Genomic DNA, 23,371 nt, shown 5'->3' on the forward strand with positions numbered 1-23,371 from the left:
ATAAATGTATAGTTGTTGTTAGTTTTAGATATTAGTTGACTAGATCATTATTATTGGAACTTAATAAACTCTGTTATATTTTAAAAAGCAGCTGTCTGTGATTACTTTGTGCATGTGTATTGTGATAATAGCTGGATATGTGGTCTGTGCTCGTACTCAACACCTTCACTTTCACTCTGAATGTGTAATAGTACTTCTTCTATTGACATTGTGAGTGAATACTAATTATGAGACTTAGTTTATTGTTTGGCTATTGGTCAATTTAGTTTTATATATGCTGATAACTCAAACACGCTCCTTTTTGTTCCCCACACAGGTGAACTCATACTGGTAGCACAAAATTAAAAGTATAAAAACATCACATACATCATGAAATGTATATACAAATAACAGAAAAATAAATAAACACATAAATAATGTAACATTTTTGTTCAGTGGTCTGCAGCGCATTCAGGTTAGCAATGTTCTTTATCTTCAGTTGTTAGATTGCTGTAACTCTCATGTACACTAAATCTTATTTACTCTAATATGATCAACGTGACCTGTACTGATGCTCTCATCACCTACAAAATACCCCCCCCCCCCCCCCGATTAATTCTGTTCATTCTACAACTCTCCATCTCAACATGAATGAAACAGGAAACTATTCGGATTCTGACTCAGCCTCACAGATGGATACGTCGCTCATGCCGACTGTTTTCTTCAAAAACATGCTGTTCCATGACATCATAACTGACCACAATAAAAGGTCCTGACTCTGCGTTCAACAAAACCTAACTTCTTTTGTAGTATGTTGGTGTTCCTTGTGACTGAGGAACAGTGGAGTGATGTTTTTAGCAAGCTGAACATCCAAGCCACAGGTATGTCTAAGTCATCCAAGTTCAACCACGCTTCAGGGCTTCCAACAACAAATGAAAAACAGGCCGCAAGCGTAGAACGGAAGAGCAGATATGCGGCTCCTGCATGTGAGTGTATACATTGTTCATGAAGGGAGTCACATTACAACGTATACCGTGTTTCAGAGCCATTAGCAGAGACCCGAGTAGGTAGTGTGGTGTGACTCACATCCAAAACAAACCCTTACCGGAGAGTTCAGAGAGTTTACAGAAGATCACACAGAAAGACGATGAGAGAGAATATTTCTTGCACTTGAAAGAGCACGTGCAGCACAAACAGGCACACGTGATGTTGGTGACACAATTGTGATGCGCACAACTTTAGGCACAATCAAATCTCACTAAGTTCACATTTCCTCAACTCAAGACAGCCAAGCTCAGCAGTAGCACAAACAGAGATTAACACACAGCTCACAGCGAGTACAGACACACGTGAACCAGGCATCAAGACAGGGGCTTTGTCTATCAAAAGGTACAAAACAATATTACCATGCACTTTATATAACGTCATAGAGATTTCTTTGTCAAATGTACTGAATGGATGTTGACATCCTCCACAATGAATGCTGTTGTTTTTATTTTATTTTTTAATTTTTTCTTGCTGCAAATATTAATCAGCATGCTTCAAGGGCAATATACAGTCGCTTTGCAAGAACAGTGTCCATTGTATTTGGTAGCCACATCACCAGAATCTCTTTTGCAACAAGAAACGCTTAGTGCTAGTAGCTCCGTCACATATAACCGGCAGAACGGTGGCTCTGCTGATGCTCACGTGAGAAAAACACGGCCATGCTGCGAGCTGCACCAAACAGAGTCAAAGCAGGAGTGCTAGCTGCCACACAGAGAGAGTGCAGGATGGGTGCCAAGAGTGAACAGTGGTGATCTGCAGCCCTTGATCTGCATAGTAAACATTACAATTGCACAGGTTTCCCCCAGTGAAGCCATGAAACAGCACAGACCCAAGGGCAACCTGCTGGATGAAGCCAGGTGAGGCATCGGGGCGGGGCAGGGCGGGGTGGGGCGGGGCAGGAGAGGGTCAGAGCCCAAAACCAGGAGCAGTGCCAACGCTGGACGTGGAACAGATGGCGAGGGAGTGGTCAAGTTCAGAGCCTGAAGCCAGACAGGTTTGGGGGAGGATCTGGTTACAGAAGAGGGTGTCTTTGGTGTACAGTATCAGCCGAGTGAAGCTAGATTCTCAAAGCGAAAATACATAAATAAGCAGGCAGGGGGAGGTTGTGCCTGTGAGTTGAGGGCTGTGCGGCATGAGGTGGAGACACGGGGTAAAAGCTAAGGCCACTCATGGTGATAACGCCGTCCGTTCTTCTTCCTCTCCTTCTGCAGGTGCTCCAGTTCTGCTTCGTACATCATCTCCTGCATCAGGTACTTTTCCCTCCTCATACGATCACAGAGATCCTTAGGCATGTCGGGAATGAGGTATGCTATGAAGGACTTGATCCCATACACCAGGTGCTGAGGGAAGCGTTAATCATTTATGAGTTACCTTCGACAGAACTACGCTTTAGTTGCCAGTATTTGCTGCATCATTCAATAAAAAAGGTTAACACTGTGTGCACCACAATAAAGAATATGATGTGCCCTGTAATGTTTTATAGGTGCATGTCATGCCAGTTTTTCCTCACTATACAAATTATTGAAGAGGGCAGCGTTGACAGGGGAACATCTTGTTAACTTTTTAAGGAAGAAGAAACATAGTGACTTTTTTTGGCTGGAGCACCATGTAATTTGGGATATATTTTGTGTTTTTTTGGTTGAATTCCTCAACCTTCTGTATAGCAGCAAGATTCAATTAAAATCACTTAAATCAAGCTTGTGAGGTTTTCACTTACCAAGGACAGCATATAAATCATTAAAAGTAAAAATGTCTTCACAGACTTTTGAAGACATAGGGGATTTAGTTCTAGCAGTTTGCCTTGCTGAAAAACACACAACAAAAGAATTTACCTCAAAGACGATGATGAAGGCCAGTCTGGCAGCCAAGACGTGCCAGAACTGCAGGGTGAATTCGTACGGCACTGAGCTCCAGGGCGGCGCTCTATAGTCTCTGTATCTGCAGTACCTGTACTGGCTGTTGTTCTTTATCTCCCTCATGTCAAACACAGACAGGCTGCTGTTCATGTAGCCTCGCAAACACCTGAGGGAGGAAAGGAGAATCTTTAAGACTATAACACCAGCCACTCTGCCGGAAATATTTACAACTTACACATTATATTAAGTGCTTACTCATCCTCATGGTGGCGTCCCTTGTCCACACACGGGCCATATTTGAAGGCGTAAACAAAGCGGGGAATGTAGTCTGAGGTGATGGCAATGACAAAGGCGTTGGTGATGACTGCAAGCACGCCAATACCCTCGAGAATTCCATGCCAGATACCTGACAGGTAAACCACAGAAGAATTAAGATTTTTCTCTATTTTATAAAGTGAAAAACTGTAATTGTTTTGGCTTTCTTGCTTTGCTAACTTTCCATCATCGTGCTTCATTTACTTCTTTAGTTAAATAACAGCCTCCAGAGATTATGAAAGGGCATATTGTTCATATATATATATACACACATATAGTCATGTAAGCAAGGGGTTTGTGAACTGTGTTACTGTAAATGCCACATATTTTTTCGCTGCATTACAATAACGTCTATGAAGGCTTCTGTACTCTCAGAGAAGAAAAATCATCCCTCTGCCTTTTTTGCATTAGATTAATCTCTGTATGATCCGTTAATGTCAGCTTAAACCAAAAAGAAGAAGAAGAAGACAAAGTGAAACATAATGTGTTCATTACAGCTGAAACTGTTTCAGGGTGGATTGTTCCTTTAATTACAGGGCAAAATGCCACAAGAAGCAGTTGGTCATATATCATATGTTGGAGGGTGCTGTGATCATATGGGGAGATGGGCTGTCGAGGTGCAGCATATGGCGGTACAGACGCAGAGGATATGGGAACAGATCTATCTCCATAGGATGGATAACGGAAAGTGTTTGTTTCCCATAATGTATTACTGTTGGAAAAAGTAGCTGTGATCTAAAAATACAACAGTCACAGTGTGAAAGACACAGGGGAGGTGTGGGGGCAGTCAAAGATCACACTGACCTATGTCAGTGGCTCGGGCAGGCATGGGTCTCCTCCACTGAGTGACAAACTTGTAGGCGTCAAGACGAATCTCAATAATGTTGTTGAGGAGAGCCAGGAGAGGAGCCAGCGGGAATGCTGCTACAAAGATTGTAGTGAAGCCAAACTGGAGAACTGCAGAGGAAAAATCGTCTCAACTTTGGCTCAAATAATGTACATACTTTGATTTATTTACCTTCCCTCTTCAGACAAATATAATACTAAAAAAGAATGTAATATTTCACCCATTTCAAGGTATTCGTCCACCAGTCCATGGGCGTTCATCGGCTGCAGATTCCAGTCTTTGTCCCACTGTGGAAGCTGGGCTTTATTCTCTACATTTTGCCCTCCACCACCTCCTTTTTTCATCTTCCTACGAGACCACCAGTTCTGCAGCAAACTGAAAACGTAGCAAGTAGCTAACTGTCAACTCAAAGCAATTATTTCTGACAATTCACTGAGCACTGCATGAAGCCTTTTACTAAGCCCCACACAAGAGGATTTGATGCGTTTCTGCAGGAGAAAAGCTTTTTCTTCTGCTAATCAGCTAAAGGACAAAACATACAGAAATTATCTACAGTTTGTAAAATGCCAATCACATTAATTTACAACATTAAGTAATAAATGTGGTATTTCTAATAGTTCATAGAGAAAGAATGATTATAATAAAATGTTACTCACGGATAACCGAGCTCCATGAAGTTGTTCCAGATTTGTTTGAAGAACATGATGACTCCCATTTGCAGGCAGAGATCAATCAAACAGCCACTCGGGTGACACTGAGAAAAATATATTTAAATAACAAAAGTGTAACATCCATATTTTATGCCTGATACTTCAAAGTCAATCAATGAGCATATCCTGCAACACGTTTCATCCAATTCCGTTTCTTGATCATTAAATTCAAAATCCCACTAATTATGTGAGCGATCAATGGTTCACATACAGGCAATCATGTAAAAGATGAATTGGGTGACAATTTTAAATATATCCTAAAACAGAAGGCAATAATCGGCCCACTTATGATAATGCCTAATTGCACTCACCTCCTCCAGTCTCCATCGATTAAAGAGTTTATTGTATTTTCCAGGCCTGCCAGCAAACCTGAACAGATTGACATTGGCAACATTAGCTGTGAAATTCAATCAAAGAAAAACGAATAAAGTCTACGCTGGAAAGAAAAAAAGACACTTAAGGTGCTAATTATGTCCGATAAACCACAGCTTGGTTACATTTCAAGTCAAGGCAGCTGAAACATGATGTCCAAAAAATAACTGTACAGTGAGCAGGGAAAGGAAAAGAGTCTTGGCAGATGTCATTACATGGGAGTTTGAAACAAAACATCTTTCCACAATCGCTCATTAAATTCACTGTAAACAGGAACTGTAGAGTTCATGGCAGGGAGCCTACCTTCCAAGAAAGAAAGCGATGTAAAATGTGGAGCTGTTCAAATTTACAAACTGGAACAGGAACATCTTCAGAGAAAAGCTGTTCTCCCACTCAGAGTCTGTCCGTGGGTGCTCTGAACGTGGACAAACAGGGGTTGTTTGGGGTGGACAAGGGAGAAAATCAATGCTTGGGAGCCATGAAAAAATGAAGGTGTAGAAAAGCATGCAGCATGTGGACAACGCTCACCTAAATTTGTCAGCAGATAGGCCACCTTTTCATACACCTAGCAAAATGATAGTACTCGTAAGCATCAACAGGGAAAAGGTTGAGGAGGATAATGATCATGAAAAAGAGAAGAAAACAGGAATCTCAGCAAAAAAACCACAAAAAAGTCTTTCTGGCTGTGGATATGAAATTTCCTGGAACAAAGTTCTAAGTAAATTTTTCATGAAACATTTATTGGACAGAATATGTAAACGTGCCAGATGATGCTTGTCCAGACACCCACCACGTTGAGAGACATGATGATCATAAAGTTGATGCAGACGCCAGTGAGAGAGGTGGCAAACTGCCAGTTCTTCTTCACAAAATACCAGGTGACTGAAGCAAACTGCTCCATCGCGATGAGACGGAAAACCACCACGGCAAACACTGCTGTCAGAACGAGGGAAATCTAAGCAGAGATGATGGACAACAGGAAGCATAAAGTACAGGATGTCATATGCATGTGTAGAGGTGTTTATCTTATTATGAATTATTCAGGTAAACAACACGCATATCATTTAAATGTAATCAGTCAACAGAAGAAATTACGCCATCAGAAACGCCAAATCTAGTATTTCCTCTCAATACTGTTTTCATCCAGCGGGGGGAGATGTTAAGCCACTGCCTGGCACTTCACAAACACTCCAAAGGTGGCACACACAAAAAAACAGTGATCTCACACTGAGGCTGAATCCCAAAAGGGGAGATTATTCAAAGATCAAAGGGTTTACCATGAAGAATATTCCGGACACAGACACCATGAGCCGGCTGAGTTTGTCTGAGAAGGGCTGGAAAGGCTCGGGCTTGCCAGAGATGGGGTTAACTCTCTCCACCCTGGAGTACTTGGCTTCAAACTGAGGCCTCAGCTCCTCCTGATTCACAACACACAATCCAGTACGAGCGAATGAGCTGTGTATTTCTCTATTTTTTATATCAGGTAATAAGTGTCAAGTTTAAAAGACGTGCTGCAAGAACTAAAATTGTGTGGTAATGAAATGATGTCGGATCTATTTGAGGATATTGCTGATGTACCTCCTCCTCCTCCCAATCGATGAGATCCCAGTCATAAGTCAGTTCTGCCCTCCTCCTTTTCCAGAACTCCAGGAATACTGTGGCTGCAGAGGGGATCAGGAATCAATCACATTATTAATCAACTTTGATATGTATCACACCCTATGATTTATAATCATGTGACTGCAGAGGACCATTCACTGTGGACACAATGCAGAACCAAACACCACACTGCAGCCAGATATTCTGAATGAAATACGTGCATGGTCCATTATGGAAACTCATTACAGCCATCAGTTCACAGACTGCTTAGTTTCTGTTAAGGAAATAGCAACAGTAAATAGGCTTTACTTGTTCAATGCATCAACCCAAAGTCATGTCTTTGCCAGGCAAGCTCCATTTTGTGTTAAAAGACTTCAACAGTGAAATTTTCTGTGGGCAGAATTCACTCTGGAGGCAGTGTTTCCTTTGTGTCTGACTCTATTGTGACTTGAGCTGCACACTACATCGTCGTTTGTTTTTATTATCCATCCATAACAGCAGTAAAAACGCTTTTATAAAGGCAGAATGGCTTCAGCGGTCCAATAAATGTAGAAAAATGTGTCTTAGTAGCATTAGTGCAAACAGGCGGACCTCACGGGAAAGACCAGTGCAATCATGTATGATCTGTGATGGTTAGCACACTGTAACATTATACTACTGACTCAGTGCTTTTGTCAGTTCTCATTAGATGTACATATTATACACGTGTGATTTTGCAGCAGAGGGAAGAATGTATAATGAAAACTGACACGAGTATTCAAACAGTGCTGTGCAGCCTTAACACGGCTCTTTTATACATCTGAACATATTAAATATGTTTGAGCTAAAACAGTGAGTTGATTAATCAATGAACAGAAAATAAATTGTTTTAATAATTGAGTCATTTAAAAAAAAAAAGAAGAAAAAAAAAATGTTCAGCTCCAATTAGTTATGAGAACTGGCAGAATTTTTTTTTCATACCTGACAGTGAACTGAATATTTTAAGGTTTTAGTCAAGCAATTCCCTGTCATCAACTTGGGCTTTCAGCTTTTTTTTGGACTATTTTGTACCATTTGTTAAATAATCGGATAAAGGACCAGTAAGGAATATAAATTCAGAACACACAAAGGAATTGTGGTCTTTAAAAGCACCAGTATATGAATACTCAATCAGAACAACTTCCACTGTTGTTAGAAATGTTGAAGTTTAATATAGCTCGACCCACTTTTGTTTTAAGAGAGAGAAAAGCAGCCTTCTCAGATGCCTACATTCAGTCCCCTGGGCTAACCAATTTTTCATCTTTATCTTGCACACACACGCTCAGACACAGCAGACCTGGAGTGCACTCGCTCAGTGGCGCAGTACAGTTACTTTGGTCCACATTGCCAAAAGCCAGAGTTACAGACCTCAGTCTGCGAGGCTGGCTGGACCTCCCTCGGCTCTCCAGCTCTACGGCTCTCCTTGGCCTTCATTTAGCCCAGACTCAGAACACAATGTGCCAAATGTTCCCTCTGGGCGCAGGTGATTATTTACCATGTTGGCAGATAGATGAATCTTTTCCAGTAGTTGCTCACACTCTATATAGATATTATAGCTGTGGGAACCATAGCTACAATATTATTATACCGCTATCATGGTGCAATTCTGCAACGCTGACAGCCAAATGATACCGTCTCCCCCTGGTGAAATGTTTAATTATCTGACTAATTACATTGAGACGACACTGGGAGTGTATGTGCAGACGCTCAAACAGTAAAACTTGCCCATGATTTATTCGATGACTAATGTATTACAGAGTGAAGATCTTCTGTATTTGCACTGCAGTGTGTTTACTGTATGGAATTGTCGGTTGAAAAGATTAATGTGTTTGGAGGAGTTGAGTGGAGAGTGGAAGCCTGAGCACTGACACACTACTGTATAAATAGATTTGAATTCCAGAAGGGTTTGCATCAAGTGAAGCACATAGCTTCACAAAAAGGGACAACAAAAAAAATAGTCTCTACCTACCCCAAATAGCCATGAAGATGGCAAAGAACACAGTGCCGCCATTATCAAATAGATGGGTCACCTAGAAACACAAGCACAAGACGGGCTGCTCTAAAAAATGCTTCATCAAATAGTAGCTTCACAGATGAAACTGAATTATGACATGGATTTATTTTTAATTTCAACAGCTTGAGTTCTAACAGGAATAGTTTGACATTTTGGCAAATAATCTTATTTGCTTTCTTGCCAAGAGTTAGATGAGAAGATTGATTCCAATCTCGAGTCTGCACGATAAATATGAAGCTACGTCCTGCAGCCAGTTACTGGAAACAGGGAGAAACAGCTAGCCTGGCTCTGTCCACCGAATAAATCTGGCTAATAGCACCTCTAAAGCTCACTAATTAATACGTTGGATCTGGTTTATTTAATCTGTAAAACAAAATTTAACAGTGTAAAAATGTTGTAGTGTAAAAATTATAACTAATAATAAAAATGGGGGTTTTACCCTAAGACAGAGCCAGCAAGCTGGTGTTTCCAGTCTCTGTGCTAAGCTAAACTAACCGGCTGCTGGCTGCACCTACATAAAGTAGTTCAGTAGGGATGAATTGATCCGATACTGATATCGGGCGGATACTGACTCAAGTAGCTGGATTGGGTATCGATTACAATGGAGCCGATCTATTCAATTCTATGTTTACGTCTGATCTACACATGTGCGTATTACGTCATGTGTCAGCAGCACGCCAGTACTGCACAGCTGAAGGAGCTATCAAGAAACATGTCAACTTTTTGGAGGTATCTCTCTCTTGCTACACCAAGTTCTACGATTACTGGGTAGCCAATGATTCGAAGGGTGGCAGTAGCACTGCAAAATAAAACACAAACAATCGTTTTTAGCAATATGTAGCTGCATTTAAAAGGTTTGCACTTGCATTATAATTTCTGTTAATTTAAGATTTTTCTACCAATTTACTGGTGTACGATATATTCACTAAATCTATATCTATGTATTTATTTGTTACATTTTCTTTTACAAAGTCAGGAAAGCAATGTTAAATCAAGCCTAATGTTGCCTTACACATAAAAGAATGATCTCAGTCACTTAAACACAGTGAGGCATACAGCTTATTAATTAAACACTGGTATCAGCATCGTGACTGAACAAGTCGGATCAGTGCATCCCTAGAATTCCCTGACACTGACAAATGAGATTAGATGATCCTTATACAATACAGTATTTCCACAAATGTCTAACCAAACCTTTAATTCAAAAGGTGTTTTATTCAATATTAAAATACAATCTTTTACATTTGAAAGGCTTTAAAATTGTTTTTTGTTTCAACATCTTCAAATACATCATTATTTCTCTCTGATCATGAGCTATTCAAAATACAATTTAAAAACTCTCTAATTTATGGGGTGATGAGAGGTTTTGAACCTAGAAATGTTTGTAACAAGTTTTTTAACGTGTGTAGAAGAGACTGAGAAACTCTAACATGAATACCAGAACTGCACTGACCTTCGCGTAGACACAACTGTCACTTAGATTCCACGGCTTACAGGTGTCCTCACACATTGAACACATGATGGTGGTGTTGGCCTCACAAATCTCTTTACTGGTGAGACAATGAATCAGGAAAACAACAATCAAGTATATACATGTTTTCAAATACACATTCTGCATTCTGTATTCTATCAATTCAAGGGAGTATTTTCATCTTATATGGTACGCAGCCGATTGTGTGAACTGACCTGACTTGGCTGGAGTCCATAGTGAAGAGACCATAAAGGAAGACAAAAACACCGACCAGGGCGGCAGGGATCAACATGCCGGTGTACCAGCCCAACCACGCAAAGTAAAGACCGATTTTCTCACCAAAGTACCGCCTGGGAAAGAGACGGAGAGACAGTGTGGTCAATATTCACCAATGAACTGTGTTGACTGTTAATTGAACTTGACCACATTTACTTGTGTGTGTAGTTAGCGTACTGTGGGGTGGTTGTAGTAGCCTAATGGAGAGAGAGGCTGCTGGGCTGACAAGAAACACATATAATTACACGGTATAACGCTGTGGTGGGAAATTAATCAACTATAACTATCTGCCTCCTAAACCACAGCTGTCAGGGTGCCCTTGAGCAAGACACTTATTCCACAACTGCTCCAGTAAAGCAGCTTAGTGGCAATTAGCTGGATCAGGCAACTTTCAACTTTATTCAACTTTCTATCAACATTCAAGGACATGGTTGAGGAAGATAGAGTAGATGCACACTAGTATTCCAGTAGTGGTTCCTGGTTTTAAGGATCAGGGCTGATATACACTTGGTTTATCACTACGAGCGAGCTCTTTCACACCGTTTTCACATTGTCCTTTAATAGATTGTCGTCTTAAAAATATTGATTATAGGGATCGCTACCTTGGTGTGAACAGTTCCATCTCTGATGATTGACAAATTCATATCATGCAGCAATTAGCCTAGCTTAGCATAAGAGTTGGATTCAGCAATGTACTTTGCACAAGTGGTATCAATTTTCTCATCCAACTCTTGATGAGAACGTGAATAACTGTATTTCCCAAAATGTAAAATGATTCCTTCTCACTCTAATGGGAAGATTAAAACACAGAGGTGCAAAGAAAGCCAAACAGTTAAAGTTAAAGGTGCATGTTACGAGATACATTTCTATTGCCAACCAATGGCTTTCAACTTGGCGACGCGGCTCACAGCTAACGGTGCAAACAGCGCTAACAGTGCAAACTACGGCAAAAATGCTGACACTGCTAACAGTGTTTACCTGAAGTAAAACCGAAGGGTGGGTGCTACCCTTCCGCGACGACGCCGTCGGTTGGGATGGTGTTGTCAGCTGTAACCACCATATAAGAGCAGTGCAGAGCTGTGGCCATGTGCTACCCAGTGGGACACCCTCACATGCACTTACTATATGTACTAAAAGCATGCACGGCCGGGCTGGAAGTTCGGGTAACAACACACACAGATGCGACTTCATTATTCTCTCAGGTAGACTTTACTCCACTATATATTTACACAGCAAATAGTAGTTTGCTGCTATAATAATGCTCTGAATGTCGTATATCCTTCAGTCCAGACATACCAGAGTGTCGGGGAACGATACACAAGCCTGTTCAGGCGGCAGACTGAGATCAGATACCTGGATATCTTTATAATCAACTGAGTCTATGGTCTATTCAAGCAAGACCGAACAAGGCTCATCACCAGGACACTAGAGCTCATGTTAGTGTCCAACAGCAGCTCATGATGCTGTATTGATTACCTGATGAGGTCCAGAGGCTGGTATTTGTACCACATTCCCCAGCGGGCCCAGCGTTCATACAGAAGATGCCTGTGGTTCTGGGCACCGTGCGTCTTAATCGGGTGTCTGCTCTTGTAACCTCCCTGATGAGATAAAGAGAAGGAAACTCTTCATTGCAGAAGGAATTTTACAGTTTGAGAATTTGTAAATCCCTACAGTTTTTCAACACAACAAATAATCTTCTCACCTCATGAGGAGGAAACGCAGCCTCATATGTGTTGTTGCCCAGTAACCGGTTGATACCTACAGTAGAATAAACCATGTCAGGTTAAAGGATGCAGCCAGAAAAGCACAAGGACGCCACATTCAAAATTCAGTACCAGTCATGACTGAGAGAGGGATCCAATGAAATATTCATTTAAACTCACTTTTCCACAGTCATAACAATTTACTGCATTATGTAACTAACAAGCTGCATTAGACAAGCCCATTAGAGGTTTATCACACTCAGGTTAGAATTTCAAATAGCTGCATACATTTTTGCTGGACCATAATTACTTGGTGAATGACATAATGGCATAAACTGACTGAATTGGCTGCAGCTACTTTACTGTAAGAGGCAGTAGTGAATGAAATGTGATGTATCACAGGACAATAGTGCATTGATTTGCATTGTCCTCCTCTGACTGAAACTATAGATAGTGAGAGCACAAGCAGGGAGAGAGTGGATTTGAAAAAGATTTTCCACTCTTGTGGCGGAGCTGATCTTATAAAATATTAATGTGAAATCCGTTCCAGCCCTTCAAAGGCCAAACTTTAATCAGCAAAACATGTCTGTGGCAGTCAGACAAGACAGTAGATGTGGGAGTGGACAGGCAGTTTGGTAAGAAAAACAACAGCCAGAAAGGATAGGAGGGATCAGCCACAAGTTGGACGAAACCAACAGCTCAGCGGCAGCTCACATTTGAATTATCCCACAGAAAAAACAAAAACAAAAGGCATAATACCCCCTGACACTAATGTGACACTACTAGAAATATTGTTTAGTACGTGAGGATCAAGAGGAGAAAGCAGCTAGCGTGGTGCCTTACCCATCTTTGGTTTTCCATCCTCATACTTAGTGCGCTGTAGCACATGATGAACTATTCTGCTTCTGGTGGAATTGGAGAAGAAGGTCCCTCTATTGTTGATAGTGAAGCTGGAAATTAATGGCACACTCCTTCAGTTATTCATCATGTAACAATCGATATCATCCAGTCACAGCTTTTAATGAGAGCTGAGCCCATAACCATGCAAAGCTCATTAAAACTTAATCTGTGGTGTAAGATTTGAGTTCAATCCACCATCGTTATTTTAAAAAGAAATGTCAAGGCTGACAAGCGAAGGAAAAGGGGAAATGATTCACTGACAAATGAGATTAGATGATGCCTCAAAGTTTCATCAACATGAAAAAGAAAAAAAAACAGGTAGGAACAGTGGAGAAAAAGAATTTCATGAGAATCTGCTGCTGTATTTTGATATCTTATTTATGATCAGCTTGTCTTTATCATTCTGACTCAAAGCTATAAAATATTCAAGACAGCTGGTTTCTAAATTCCACATCCAAAGCTTAGGACATGAATGGATGTAATGGATAACAAGGGGACTACGGATACAGAGCAGGATAAATATCATCTAACACTGGTACAGATGCTGTCCTTATGTGACACTCCGATCATGTGCGCAAGTTTCTGTGATGGCATGAATGACTGAGTGCATGTCCTCCTTACTGATGCATGCGAGCTCTGCTGAAGGGGGCTGTGTAGCAGTCGGTTTCCTCCAGGTCAGGCAAGGCCTCTTTGTCCAACTTCATGGGATTTCTGGGAAGCCAGCTTTTTATCTGACGACATCTCAGATGAAATCTGCTGCACGGACGTACAGAGAAAACAGGATTAACAGCACAGATTAACATGAAGATTGTTTTCTTTGATGTGGAACAGTGGCTCCTAACCTTTTTTCCCCCCAACACAACCCTGACAAGCATGCACCGCCTCACACCCACTAAAATAAAGTGTATATACACATGCATATGTACACGCACGTATTGAAAGCATCGCGCTGCAGTCTCGTTTTTTATTTTCACTTTGCTCGTGACTCATGAGCCTGAGAGTCACTGATCCAGGATAATAGCTTGCTAAATTCAATTCAAAGGATAACACACTTTTTTTGATACTCCAGTCATGATTTAAGACAAGTTGAAGTTTGAAGGCATGCATTGATTTCCTAAATTGTATCTACTTTTCATTTTATTGTCACAGTCTGTCTCTTTCTCCCTCCTTTCCATCCACCTTTCTAATTCCCAGGTCCCTTCATAATCAATTAATAGAGACAAAGAATAAGAGTCTGCAGCCATGTGAGGCTTTAATTACACTGTAAAACTGTAAAGAGTTCACAATACTCAAAACCGTTGTGGAAACTGATTATGTCAAAAATATTTAAGTCAACTAACCTAATTTTGTAAGTAAGTAATAATAAAAAATGACCATTTCTTCAAACTTAAAAGTTTAGCTAATTGCTAACATCTGCATGCGAACATGCCCACGATGTGCTGATGGGAATGTCATTAATTTGCAGGGGTTTGGTCATAAACCAAAGTGTTGTACAGATTAAAAGTTTGACTTGATGGAAATATAAGAGATCACCAAAGTTATTACAATTCATCCTGTAAGGAACATGAATGTCTATACCAAATTTCAAAGAACACACTATAGTCCAAAAAGTCATGGGATCACAAAAGTCAGTAGGATCCATTCTCTGGGTAACATTATTGTGTGTACAAAATGTCATGGCAATCCATCTATTAGTTGTGGAGATATTTCAGTTTGGAACAAGGGAGTGCACCAACCAACAGACCAACAGATCAACATCCCTAGAGCTAAACATCAGTTGGCTGGGTAATATTTTCCCACTGCTTCTCCAGATTTAGTGGAGAGGTCTAATTTGTTAGGCTGTGCTCTGATATGGATTAAATACATATAAATGGGAATTCTGGGTGAAGACAGAGAGCATTTTATGAATGTTGTTGTGAAGGGGACAAGCACTGTACAGAAAGTAATGATATCAACCCAGCAAGCTGTCACTACCTGCAGACGCTCCATTTGTTCAGCTTTACAGGGACGTGAGTTAGAGACGGACTATTAGTAAACACATAAAGCCTATTTTTCCTTTTAGAGCAACAGCTTAGTGACTGCAGGAGCTCGGAGAAAATCATAATGCTCCTCATTGTTCACAATGACTAAGATCACTTTCACGAGAGTGCTTTGTTCTCAGTTGGACAGGTGGGCGAGTGATTCTTGTCTGTGTGAATTTCGTCTGCTCTGTGTGCGTAAGTGTGTGTGTCATCCAAGCACGACCACTAAAATGTGCGTATGATACTGTATGTCAAGGTGAAATAACAATATTACCAATATTTAATATCATCCATGTTGTCAACTTCTTCAACTTGTCTACTCCATAATGTATTTGTGATAAATAGTTTATTGATAGAGTATATTAATCTGCATGGTTAAGTATCATAAAACACAATTACACATTTATTGTCAAGTCCAACCTATCATGGTTATTATCATTAATAAGCAAAGGGTGGAAGCAATATGAGTTACACCATGTTTTCAGTTGAATGGACAAAAACCAGGAGTCCTTAAAGAGCAGTAATATCACACCTCACTAACTGTTTCAAAGCTTTACAAGGGCTCAAGTTTACACATTAATGTCATGGCTGTGGCTTAATAATAATTTCTATTACCCCTCATTATTAGAATAATGCTGAGAAATGCATTAACTACAGGTTTAAAGCCCCCCAAATCGTGGTTTATAGCAAACATATTTCTCTAAATGCTGATGACTAAATAAGCAACTCACTCTTGGATGTGTTGTATTAAGAGTTTTGCAGTCATAAACTACGCTAATCTGCCTTATCAGGACAGTGTGGGTGTGTTTTGACCACATTTGATTGACAATGGACTAAAGAAACAACTGTCCTCAGATGAACCAGTGAGAGGAGCAAGCAAAGCAAAAGATTTCTAAATGACATCCAAAACCTGCTCTAAATTTGACAGAAAATGCTGCGTTCATGTAGGATCAGTATCACCCACATTAAGATCTTAGTTGAGTAAATGTTAATGAAATTTCGGGCCTTTAAAGCAAAAGAGACTTTTGAATAAAAAACATTATTTAGAATTTAAATATATACGCAGTATGTTAATGAAAGGTCTTTCAAACAAAACATGCTGATATAAACTTCTTTCCCTGATTTGTTGTTAGACTGTTTCCATCTGCATTCCAGTGAGATTATTAAGAGATGGAAATTTGGAATCCTGTGCAGAGCTTGGTAAACTCTTGAACATCACATCAAAGCGCAAGTGCGTCTCTCTAAAAATAGTATGCTAATCAGCCTGTGCAGCTCCATTTATTTGACTGAAAGATTACAGGTTTTTCATAGAAATGCACTGTCAATGTTACAGTATTGTATTCTTAACAATGTGCCTGACTTGCAGGATGCTGTGCTTTTTTTAAAAGGTTGGAAAGTTCAATTAATGAAGTACATTTAAACAAACAGTGCAACAGTCAACTGCACTTAATTACTGATTTTTTAACGACTTTCCAACCATTTCAGTTATTGCTACTTTTCAGTGCTGCACATGGGGGGTGACTTTTCAATTTAAAAATATAATCCCAGACTTTATACATTTATTTACTCACGGTCTGTATAAAGGGTTGATCAATCCTGGATTAATTAATGCTCACTCAGCAGTTGGGTTCAAAAGGACAATAACAGTTTCATTTAAACATTCTCTTCTGAGTTGACTGACAACTTAAGTATTGAAACACCATCCACAGCTCACATCACGACTCAAGCCTCGCAGCTTTGCCACTCACCTATTTCATTAGAGGCACTGAAGCATCCAGCTTCCTGCCCCCACAGAGCAACAGAGAAAAATAATCCTATACCCTAAATCTACTTACCTGCCCAAGGTTTTGCTCTTCCAGTCCGTAAAGTAACATTTTTTCCTTGAAGAATAAAAAAAAGACATGTTAGAGACACTGGTTGAAGTCGCCAGCCACTGAAAAAGAACTGAGAGCTAAAGCGTCAATCTTTTTCTCTAACTACGGTTACCTGAAAGGCATTCGGATGTTCATCTGCTCTGCATATTTGCAAAGCGTATCCCAAGGAGCGTGGACTTTCACATACATGATGTCGTTGTTTGTCAACGAGGGCTTTCAGATTAAAAAGAAAAACAGAGGTTTGAGAACTGAATTGAGGAATCAAGGAAATGTAAGTCTTCTAAAACCAAACATGTTTTTTACCTCCTTCTCCAGCATTAGACCCTCAGCACGCAGATTCTTCTCAAAGGTGCACCTCTTTTCCACCTGTAGACTGGACTTCTTATAAACCAGAATGTAGTCAATACGCTTTTTCCCATCTCGGAAAAACAGCCCAGAGGACCCAGCTCGATTCTTTCCCTGTACACAATGTTTCATACTTGAATTTCAGATGTAGGGATGATAAACACAGGCCTCCTAATGGTTGAAGCTTCTCAGTGATAAAATAACTACAGTGTAACAGTATGAACAGTCGTGGTAATAATTGTGGATTAGTGGGTGTTACCTGAAGTGAATCTGTGCGGGCCTCTAATTTAGCCCGGCTGACAGGCTTTTGGAGGGGGACTGACTCGTCTGCCCTTGTTTCACACGTAGTCACCTCTGACTCCTCCACATACTGATCCTTTCCCTCCTCTGCTGCACACAAACACAGCAAAAACAATGAGACGGTTATTGAACTGGTAACGCACCAAAATAAGGATCCTATCTACATCGCATCTTCTGTTGCTGGTTAAGTCAATATTTTCCTTAATCCAATTGCCAACATTGAAATAAGCTAAATCAAAGTTAGTTAAATGTGGGCGGCAGCTTGAGAGCAACACCTTGATGCAATGTAACAGATCCATGCACCAATTTTGAAAGAGGGCCAATTTTCTTTCCTTCCTTCCTGAATGTTTTTTCATCCCAATGATGTGCACAAACAAAACAAAGTTTTGTTAAACCCACACTGTGAGGAAAGACATGAATGCAGAATGTACTAAGAAATCCTTTTCTAGATGCTCAGTGTTTTGAAACCTTATGCCACAAACAAAAAGTCTGTTCAATTGACGAGCAACACAACATATAGAGGCTTTTCCATTGTCAATGTGGTACAGAATGTATATCTTTTGAGAGGAGGAAAGTTGATTTAGTGGGTATAACAATCCATCTCACTCATGTCTAAATCTCATAATACATGGACTAATGGCATGACATAGTTTACACCCTATAGCTATATGGAGATTCACTTCACAGCACAGCATGCTATGTGACAGCTTGGCTCACTTCTCCAGTCAAATGAGTCCAATTCATCGCCAGTAAGCTTGCTGTTTCTACATTTAGAAGATAGTGCTGTGCTGAAATCAGGTGTAAAAAAATCTAAATCATTCAAACAATATCAGTGACTAACATTTTTTATTATGGCAAATATGTGTGAAAAAAAAGCTTTATTCATTTGCTTTTTTCTTAGCACTTCATTTAAATCACGGAAGCACCAAGACTTAGCTTCATTTAGTAACTGAAGTTCATTTCGAGCCTCTAGATAACAATGTGTTTTAGTACCTGTTAGAACATTATTGTGCCTTGGACAGAAAGTTTTAATGCAAAATCACTAGCTGTGATGTTTTTTTGTTTGTTTTTTTCCATTCTTTCTTTAGTTTTATTTTAATCAGCATTTTCCCTGATCCAGGCTGGGATTAAGATAATGCTGTCCTATCTTCTGTCTATTTGGAGATCACAACTGATAATCCTTACAAGCTATATCGCCACAGAATAGTGAAATGTCACAATAGCAGCTTGCTATTAATGTCATTACAATAAAGTCAAAGAATATATCTATTACTCACCACAAATAATCCAGAACATCAGAATTAACGATGAAAAACCATTTAATCCTGTACAACTAATAAGAAAAAAGTGCACAGCTTTGTGGGCAACTGCAGTGATGTGTCTTATTTTCAGACATGAATGTGAATTTCCGCCACACTGAAAGCCAATACAATCTATTTGTATTTGGTAATAAAAGTGTCAACTGTGCTGAAAAAAATGACTAAGAACTTTTGGCAACATGAGGCGCTGTAAAGAATCCAAAGCAGTCTGAATTTATGCTGCTAGATCGTGCAGTATTTTCACACAGTAAGGAGCCATGCAATGTGAATTTATTGAAGCATTTTCAATTTACGGTGCATAATAACATAGTTGTAGGCTACAGTTAATCTAGTACAATAATAGTGCAACTAGACTTGTGTCACATTTTGGGTTAACTCAAAGTGTTATCCAGCTATCGGTGCGCACAGGTGGGAAGCTGGTTGGTCTGTCTTCACTCTCTCCTTCTGTCTGCACCTCTTTCTCGGGCCAAGAGAAAACCTGTTCCTCAGATGTCTATTTTCAGCACAATGACAAAGAGCCACGCTTCACCAAAATAGCAACACTTCACCTTGTGCTACCTAATCTGCATGAAACTGCATCTCCATTCTCACTTTTGCACACCACACTCAGCAGCGAAATACCAAAAGGTTGGGTAAAGGCTGTCTCAAGGTGATGAAAATACCAACATGGGGAAGTGCTGCATGCGCTAGAGCCCTCACTGTCGATGGCCTTTGAATATTCTTGAAGATATTAATACGACTGAATAATCTTCCCTCTCCTACAGGCATTTGGTTTTGTAGTCCATACTGTGAGGTTTTGTTTCCTTGCAACAGCTTTTCCCCACACTTTCTCACTGCCTCTGAAAGTGCATCAGACGCATGTGACTGCATTTTATAAATCCTCTGCAGCATTATCACAATCTGCTAAATCAGTACTGTGCACGTGCCGTAAATGTCACCAACATTATGGCAATCTGTGTTGCAACCAACTCTGTTCCTGTTGAGCATATCAACAATACAGTTTGTGCAGAGTATGGAGCGAATGATGAAACACGACATACAGACAAAATAAACAGTTTGCGTCACAGACATGATGTTTATTTCCTGAAGGCTTCCTTGTAGGTAAACAGAGTAGAAAACTCTTTGTTTTAAAACGTGAAAAATACATCATGGAAAGGAACTTCAACTTTGGAATGACCACATGACTGCTGCATACAAAACTGATTCATACATAAGTTAAATGCTATTTAGCATTTGCCAGGTGTAGGAGGCCATATAACCAAATAATGTGCAAAACTTTACATCTGTAAAAAAAGACAGGTCGTTATAAGTCATCTTTGCATAAAGATAGAAGAATAGAAGTCATGGCATAAAGGCCATTGTTACATTGACTATCCACTGCAGATACCTCCAAGGAACATTTTAAAATCAACATATATCAGTGATGCAAACTCCTGACTGAAGCATCTTATCCACTAACAGATTTAGGAAGACGTCAGTATGGTTCCTCTCATACTGACCTGTCTGCGGGGGCAGGAGGCTGCAGGAGGTGCTGATGCTCTGACTCAGACCCTCGACTTCTGGTTTGGGCTCCGGACTCAGCGGCACAGACAGGAAGTGGTTGAGGTTGATTGGATGAGTCTGACTCTGGGCCAGGCAGGGCAGGCTGCGGCGGGACGGCTTCAGGCTCTTCTCCTTCAGGATCTCGCTGATGCTGGTGTGCATGCCTGAGGACGACAGGGACGGAGGAAGGTCATTTTAAAAATCTTTAGAGGAAAATAAAATCCTGTGAAAAAATAAATATATACATTTTTGACATATTTATACATTTGTTTCATATTTGTATGACTGCATGCTTACACTAAAAATGACGATAAATAATTTTTACTATATATATTTTTATATACATTTTTATTATCTTATCTTGCAAAATATAACAACAAACAAGAAAATTGAAAACTGAAAATGACTGAATCGTCAGCAGAAGGGAGAAATATAAATTGTAAGAAGACTTTTTTATGATGCATGAACTGATAAGAAGAGATCACTTAAGTCATCAACTGGTCCATCCTTTTAGTGGTGATAATGTACATTAAAATCAGCAGCACTCCTCCTCCATCGTCACACAGCTCAATATCTCAAGAAAAGCTGCATGATGCTGCAACCAATTTCACAAAGATGCATGTAGTAACAGCATTCATGCGGGCTGTTAGCTTTCTCATTAGCAAGTCATTTCTTATTAATACCAGCAGAGGTGATTTTCAAGGTTATTTCAGCAGTAAAAACAATATGGTGACAGAGGGGCTGACAGATTGTTGAATGATTCATTTAACAATGCTGTAATGATGTATTGTAACAAGAAACTCTGAGGTTAACAACGATAATGAACGTCCAGTGCTTGAAGCAGGTCATTGTAGCCGACCGTCACAGCCGGCAGCAGCTCCACCTCTGCAGCTCCTCACATGTATTCATGAAATGGTAACGTGACTTAGTTTCACCTCCAGTGAGGAATTCTCCCAGTGACCTCCCTGAAACGTTCAGCTGCATTGATAATTCACTCTCCGCATCCTGAGGGTCCGCGCTGCAAGCTGTGCAATAACTCACTCTCATGACATTGATACCAATGGGATTTCCCAGCGCTGTTGGGCGAGAAGGGAGCCAGTGAAAGATGTGAGCTGGAAGGCTCAGGGGAACCACTGATCGTGCTGTTTATTTCCTGTGCAGCCCCACAGATATGAAATGAATGAAAGTTGTGAGCTCCAGCTAAGAGCTACACATTGAATTATTGAGAAAAGGAAAACTGTAGAAATCTTGATGTGTAAACTAAATTCAACTTGCAGTTGGATTTCACTCTACTCAGGAGACAGATGCAGAAAAAAAGTTTGAAATAAAAGCCTTTTAAATATAAAAGTATAATTACTCAGCACAAATTAAGACAAGAGTAAACTTTAAATGAAGCAATCTCTCCATGTAAGAAAGTTAATTTGTCCTCAGGCCAATAACAAAGCTTGATTTCCCAGCGCTTTAATTATTTCTACTCAGTGTACAAGCATTCAGTCCCCCTTCGTTGCTTTACATAACTCAGTCAATGTCATTGAATACAGTACTTCCAATCAATACTGAGCTGCAGGTTGTCAAGCTATCAGAGAGTCATATTGTGCCAATTACATCTGCAACGACATTTCAGAAACCAGAGATTTCATGGTCCAGTGAGCAAGGTTCGTTTCTCCCAGCAACTACATGCTTTATGACTGGCTGGCAAATCCGCGCAAGCTTCCACTCAAGAGGCCAGAAGCCTAAAGTGCCATAATTTCACAGCCTCTGCATCGTCTCCTCAGACCAATTCACATGCTTATTGAATATACCTGCCCACTTTCTCTCCATTATGCTGATCGATATATAGAGAATGGCTGCTGTGTATATGAAAAAGGTACATTTACTTTACGCTAGCCGGTCTAGATAATCCAAACAGACATCGGCAAGACTCAACATGTCTGAGATGATACATAGGAGCAGAGCCAGCTAATGGGCCTAGGGGTGAGGCTCAGTGGTCCCAAAGGACACTCAGACTTTAAAATAGACCCACAAATTGGACGGAGTTGGTGTTGTGTGAAATTGCTTCCATGGAAATTTCAGAGCAGGTGAAGATTTAAAATAAATTTACTGGTCAAATCTCTCAGCCTCAATGGATATTAAGGATAGAATAATGGTTATCTGACAATCATTGCCCTGTTGCAAAGCTTTAGCTTAGTTTTCTGATGCTGACAGACCCTGAACTTTGTCCTACAGTCACAGCTGTGCAGTACATTGTGAAGACAGTGCATTGTGTGTGTCTATAGAAATATATAAAGGGTTCATCTAATGTGAAATCCTGTGTTTAATCTCGCTGTGCTCTGGCTAAAACTGGTTTATCAGGAGAAAGTTAATCCTGTGTGTGTGTGTGTGCATGAACTGCATGTGCATGTGTGTGTGTGTGTGTGTGTGTGTGTGCCAGTTGGTATGTTAGTCTGTGGGCTGATACTGAGTCCCGCACAGAGAGCATCCATAGAGAGGAGGGACGCAGGAGAGCAATAAAAGAATGAAAAAGTAACAAATCAAGAGGCCCAGGGAGCGGACGTCTGCTGTGAGGTGGTGAGCAAAAAAACACCTCCGTTTTTTTATGTATCAGCATGACACGGGAACATGACGACCATCCCTGAGTGTGCTCTCACAAATTCCCACTCAGGCTCATCTGAGGGGGAGTTGGACGAGATTCAGGGAAGGTCGTGATCCGGGATTTGGATCCCTCCTGTGCAGCTTGTCCATGCTGGTCTTGTGATTCGAGATTAAGAGGATTTTTGATTGGTCCATGCATGTGTGTGGATATGATATATTATTGTGACTGTATACTCGTCTACAAATGATTTTGCTCGTGACAAACATCGAA

The 23,371-nt window shown here is 40.3% G+C and overlaps 1 protein-coding gene across 4 annotated transcripts in view; it reads right to left on the reverse strand.

The window, feature by feature from the left end:
- Positions 1-567: 567 nt before the first annotated feature.
- The window catches only part of ano3 (anoctamin 3), a 31,266-nt gene continuing 8,462 nt past the window's right edge, over positions 568-23,371 (reverse strand). For 2 of the 4 annotated variants that reach the window (XM_068722426.1, XM_068722428.1), the window contains exons 2-25: positions 20,466-20,672; positions 17,607-17,734; positions 17,306-17,461; positions 17,115-17,215; positions 16,964-17,008; positions 13,729-13,863; positions 13,051-13,157; positions 12,207-12,262; positions 11,981-12,102; positions 10,444-10,578; positions 10,211-10,307; positions 8,713-8,773; positions 6,705-6,787; positions 6,404-6,544; positions 5,917-6,081; positions 5,655-5,691; positions 5,430-5,541; positions 5,066-5,123; positions 4,701-4,798; positions 4,265-4,419; positions 4,002-4,154; positions 3,138-3,288; positions 2,859-3,048; positions 568-2,366 (exon numbers count right to left, since the gene is read on the reverse strand). In XM_068722426.1, the coding sequence (XP_068578527.1) occupies positions 2,184-2,366; positions 2,859-3,048; positions 3,138-3,288; positions 4,002-4,154; positions 4,265-4,419; positions 4,701-4,798; positions 5,066-5,123; positions 5,430-5,541; positions 5,655-5,691; positions 5,917-6,081; positions 6,404-6,544; positions 6,705-6,787; positions 8,713-8,773; positions 10,211-10,307; positions 10,444-10,578; positions 11,981-12,102; positions 12,207-12,262; positions 13,051-13,157; positions 13,729-13,863; positions 16,964-17,008; positions 17,115-17,215; positions 17,306-17,461; positions 17,607-17,734; positions 20,466-20,672 (2,876 nt within the window). In that variant the 3' untranslated portion in view covers positions 568-2,183. Of the gene's footprint in view, positions 2,367-2,858; positions 3,049-3,137; positions 3,289-4,001; positions 4,155-4,264; positions 4,420-4,700; positions 4,799-5,065; positions 5,124-5,429; positions 5,542-5,654; positions 5,692-5,916; positions 6,082-6,403; positions 6,545-6,704; positions 6,788-8,712; positions 8,774-10,210; positions 10,308-10,443; positions 10,579-11,980; positions 12,103-12,206; positions 12,263-13,050; positions 13,158-13,728; positions 13,864-16,963; positions 17,009-17,114; positions 17,216-17,305; positions 17,462-17,606; positions 17,738-20,465; positions 20,673-23,371 lie in introns of all 4 variants that reach the window. The other 2 variants (XM_068722425.1, XM_068722427.1) reach the window with 1 other exon arrangement.

The sequence above is a fragment of the Cebidichthys violaceus genome, unplaced genomic scaffold (genome assembly GCF_023349555.1).
Source record: "Cebidichthys violaceus isolate CVI_PGR_0920_01 unplaced genomic scaffold, fCebVio1.0.p SCAF_3, whole genome shotgun sequence".
Lineage (NCBI taxonomy): Eukaryota > Metazoa > Chordata > Actinopteri > Perciformes > Stichaeidae > Cebidichthys > Cebidichthys violaceus.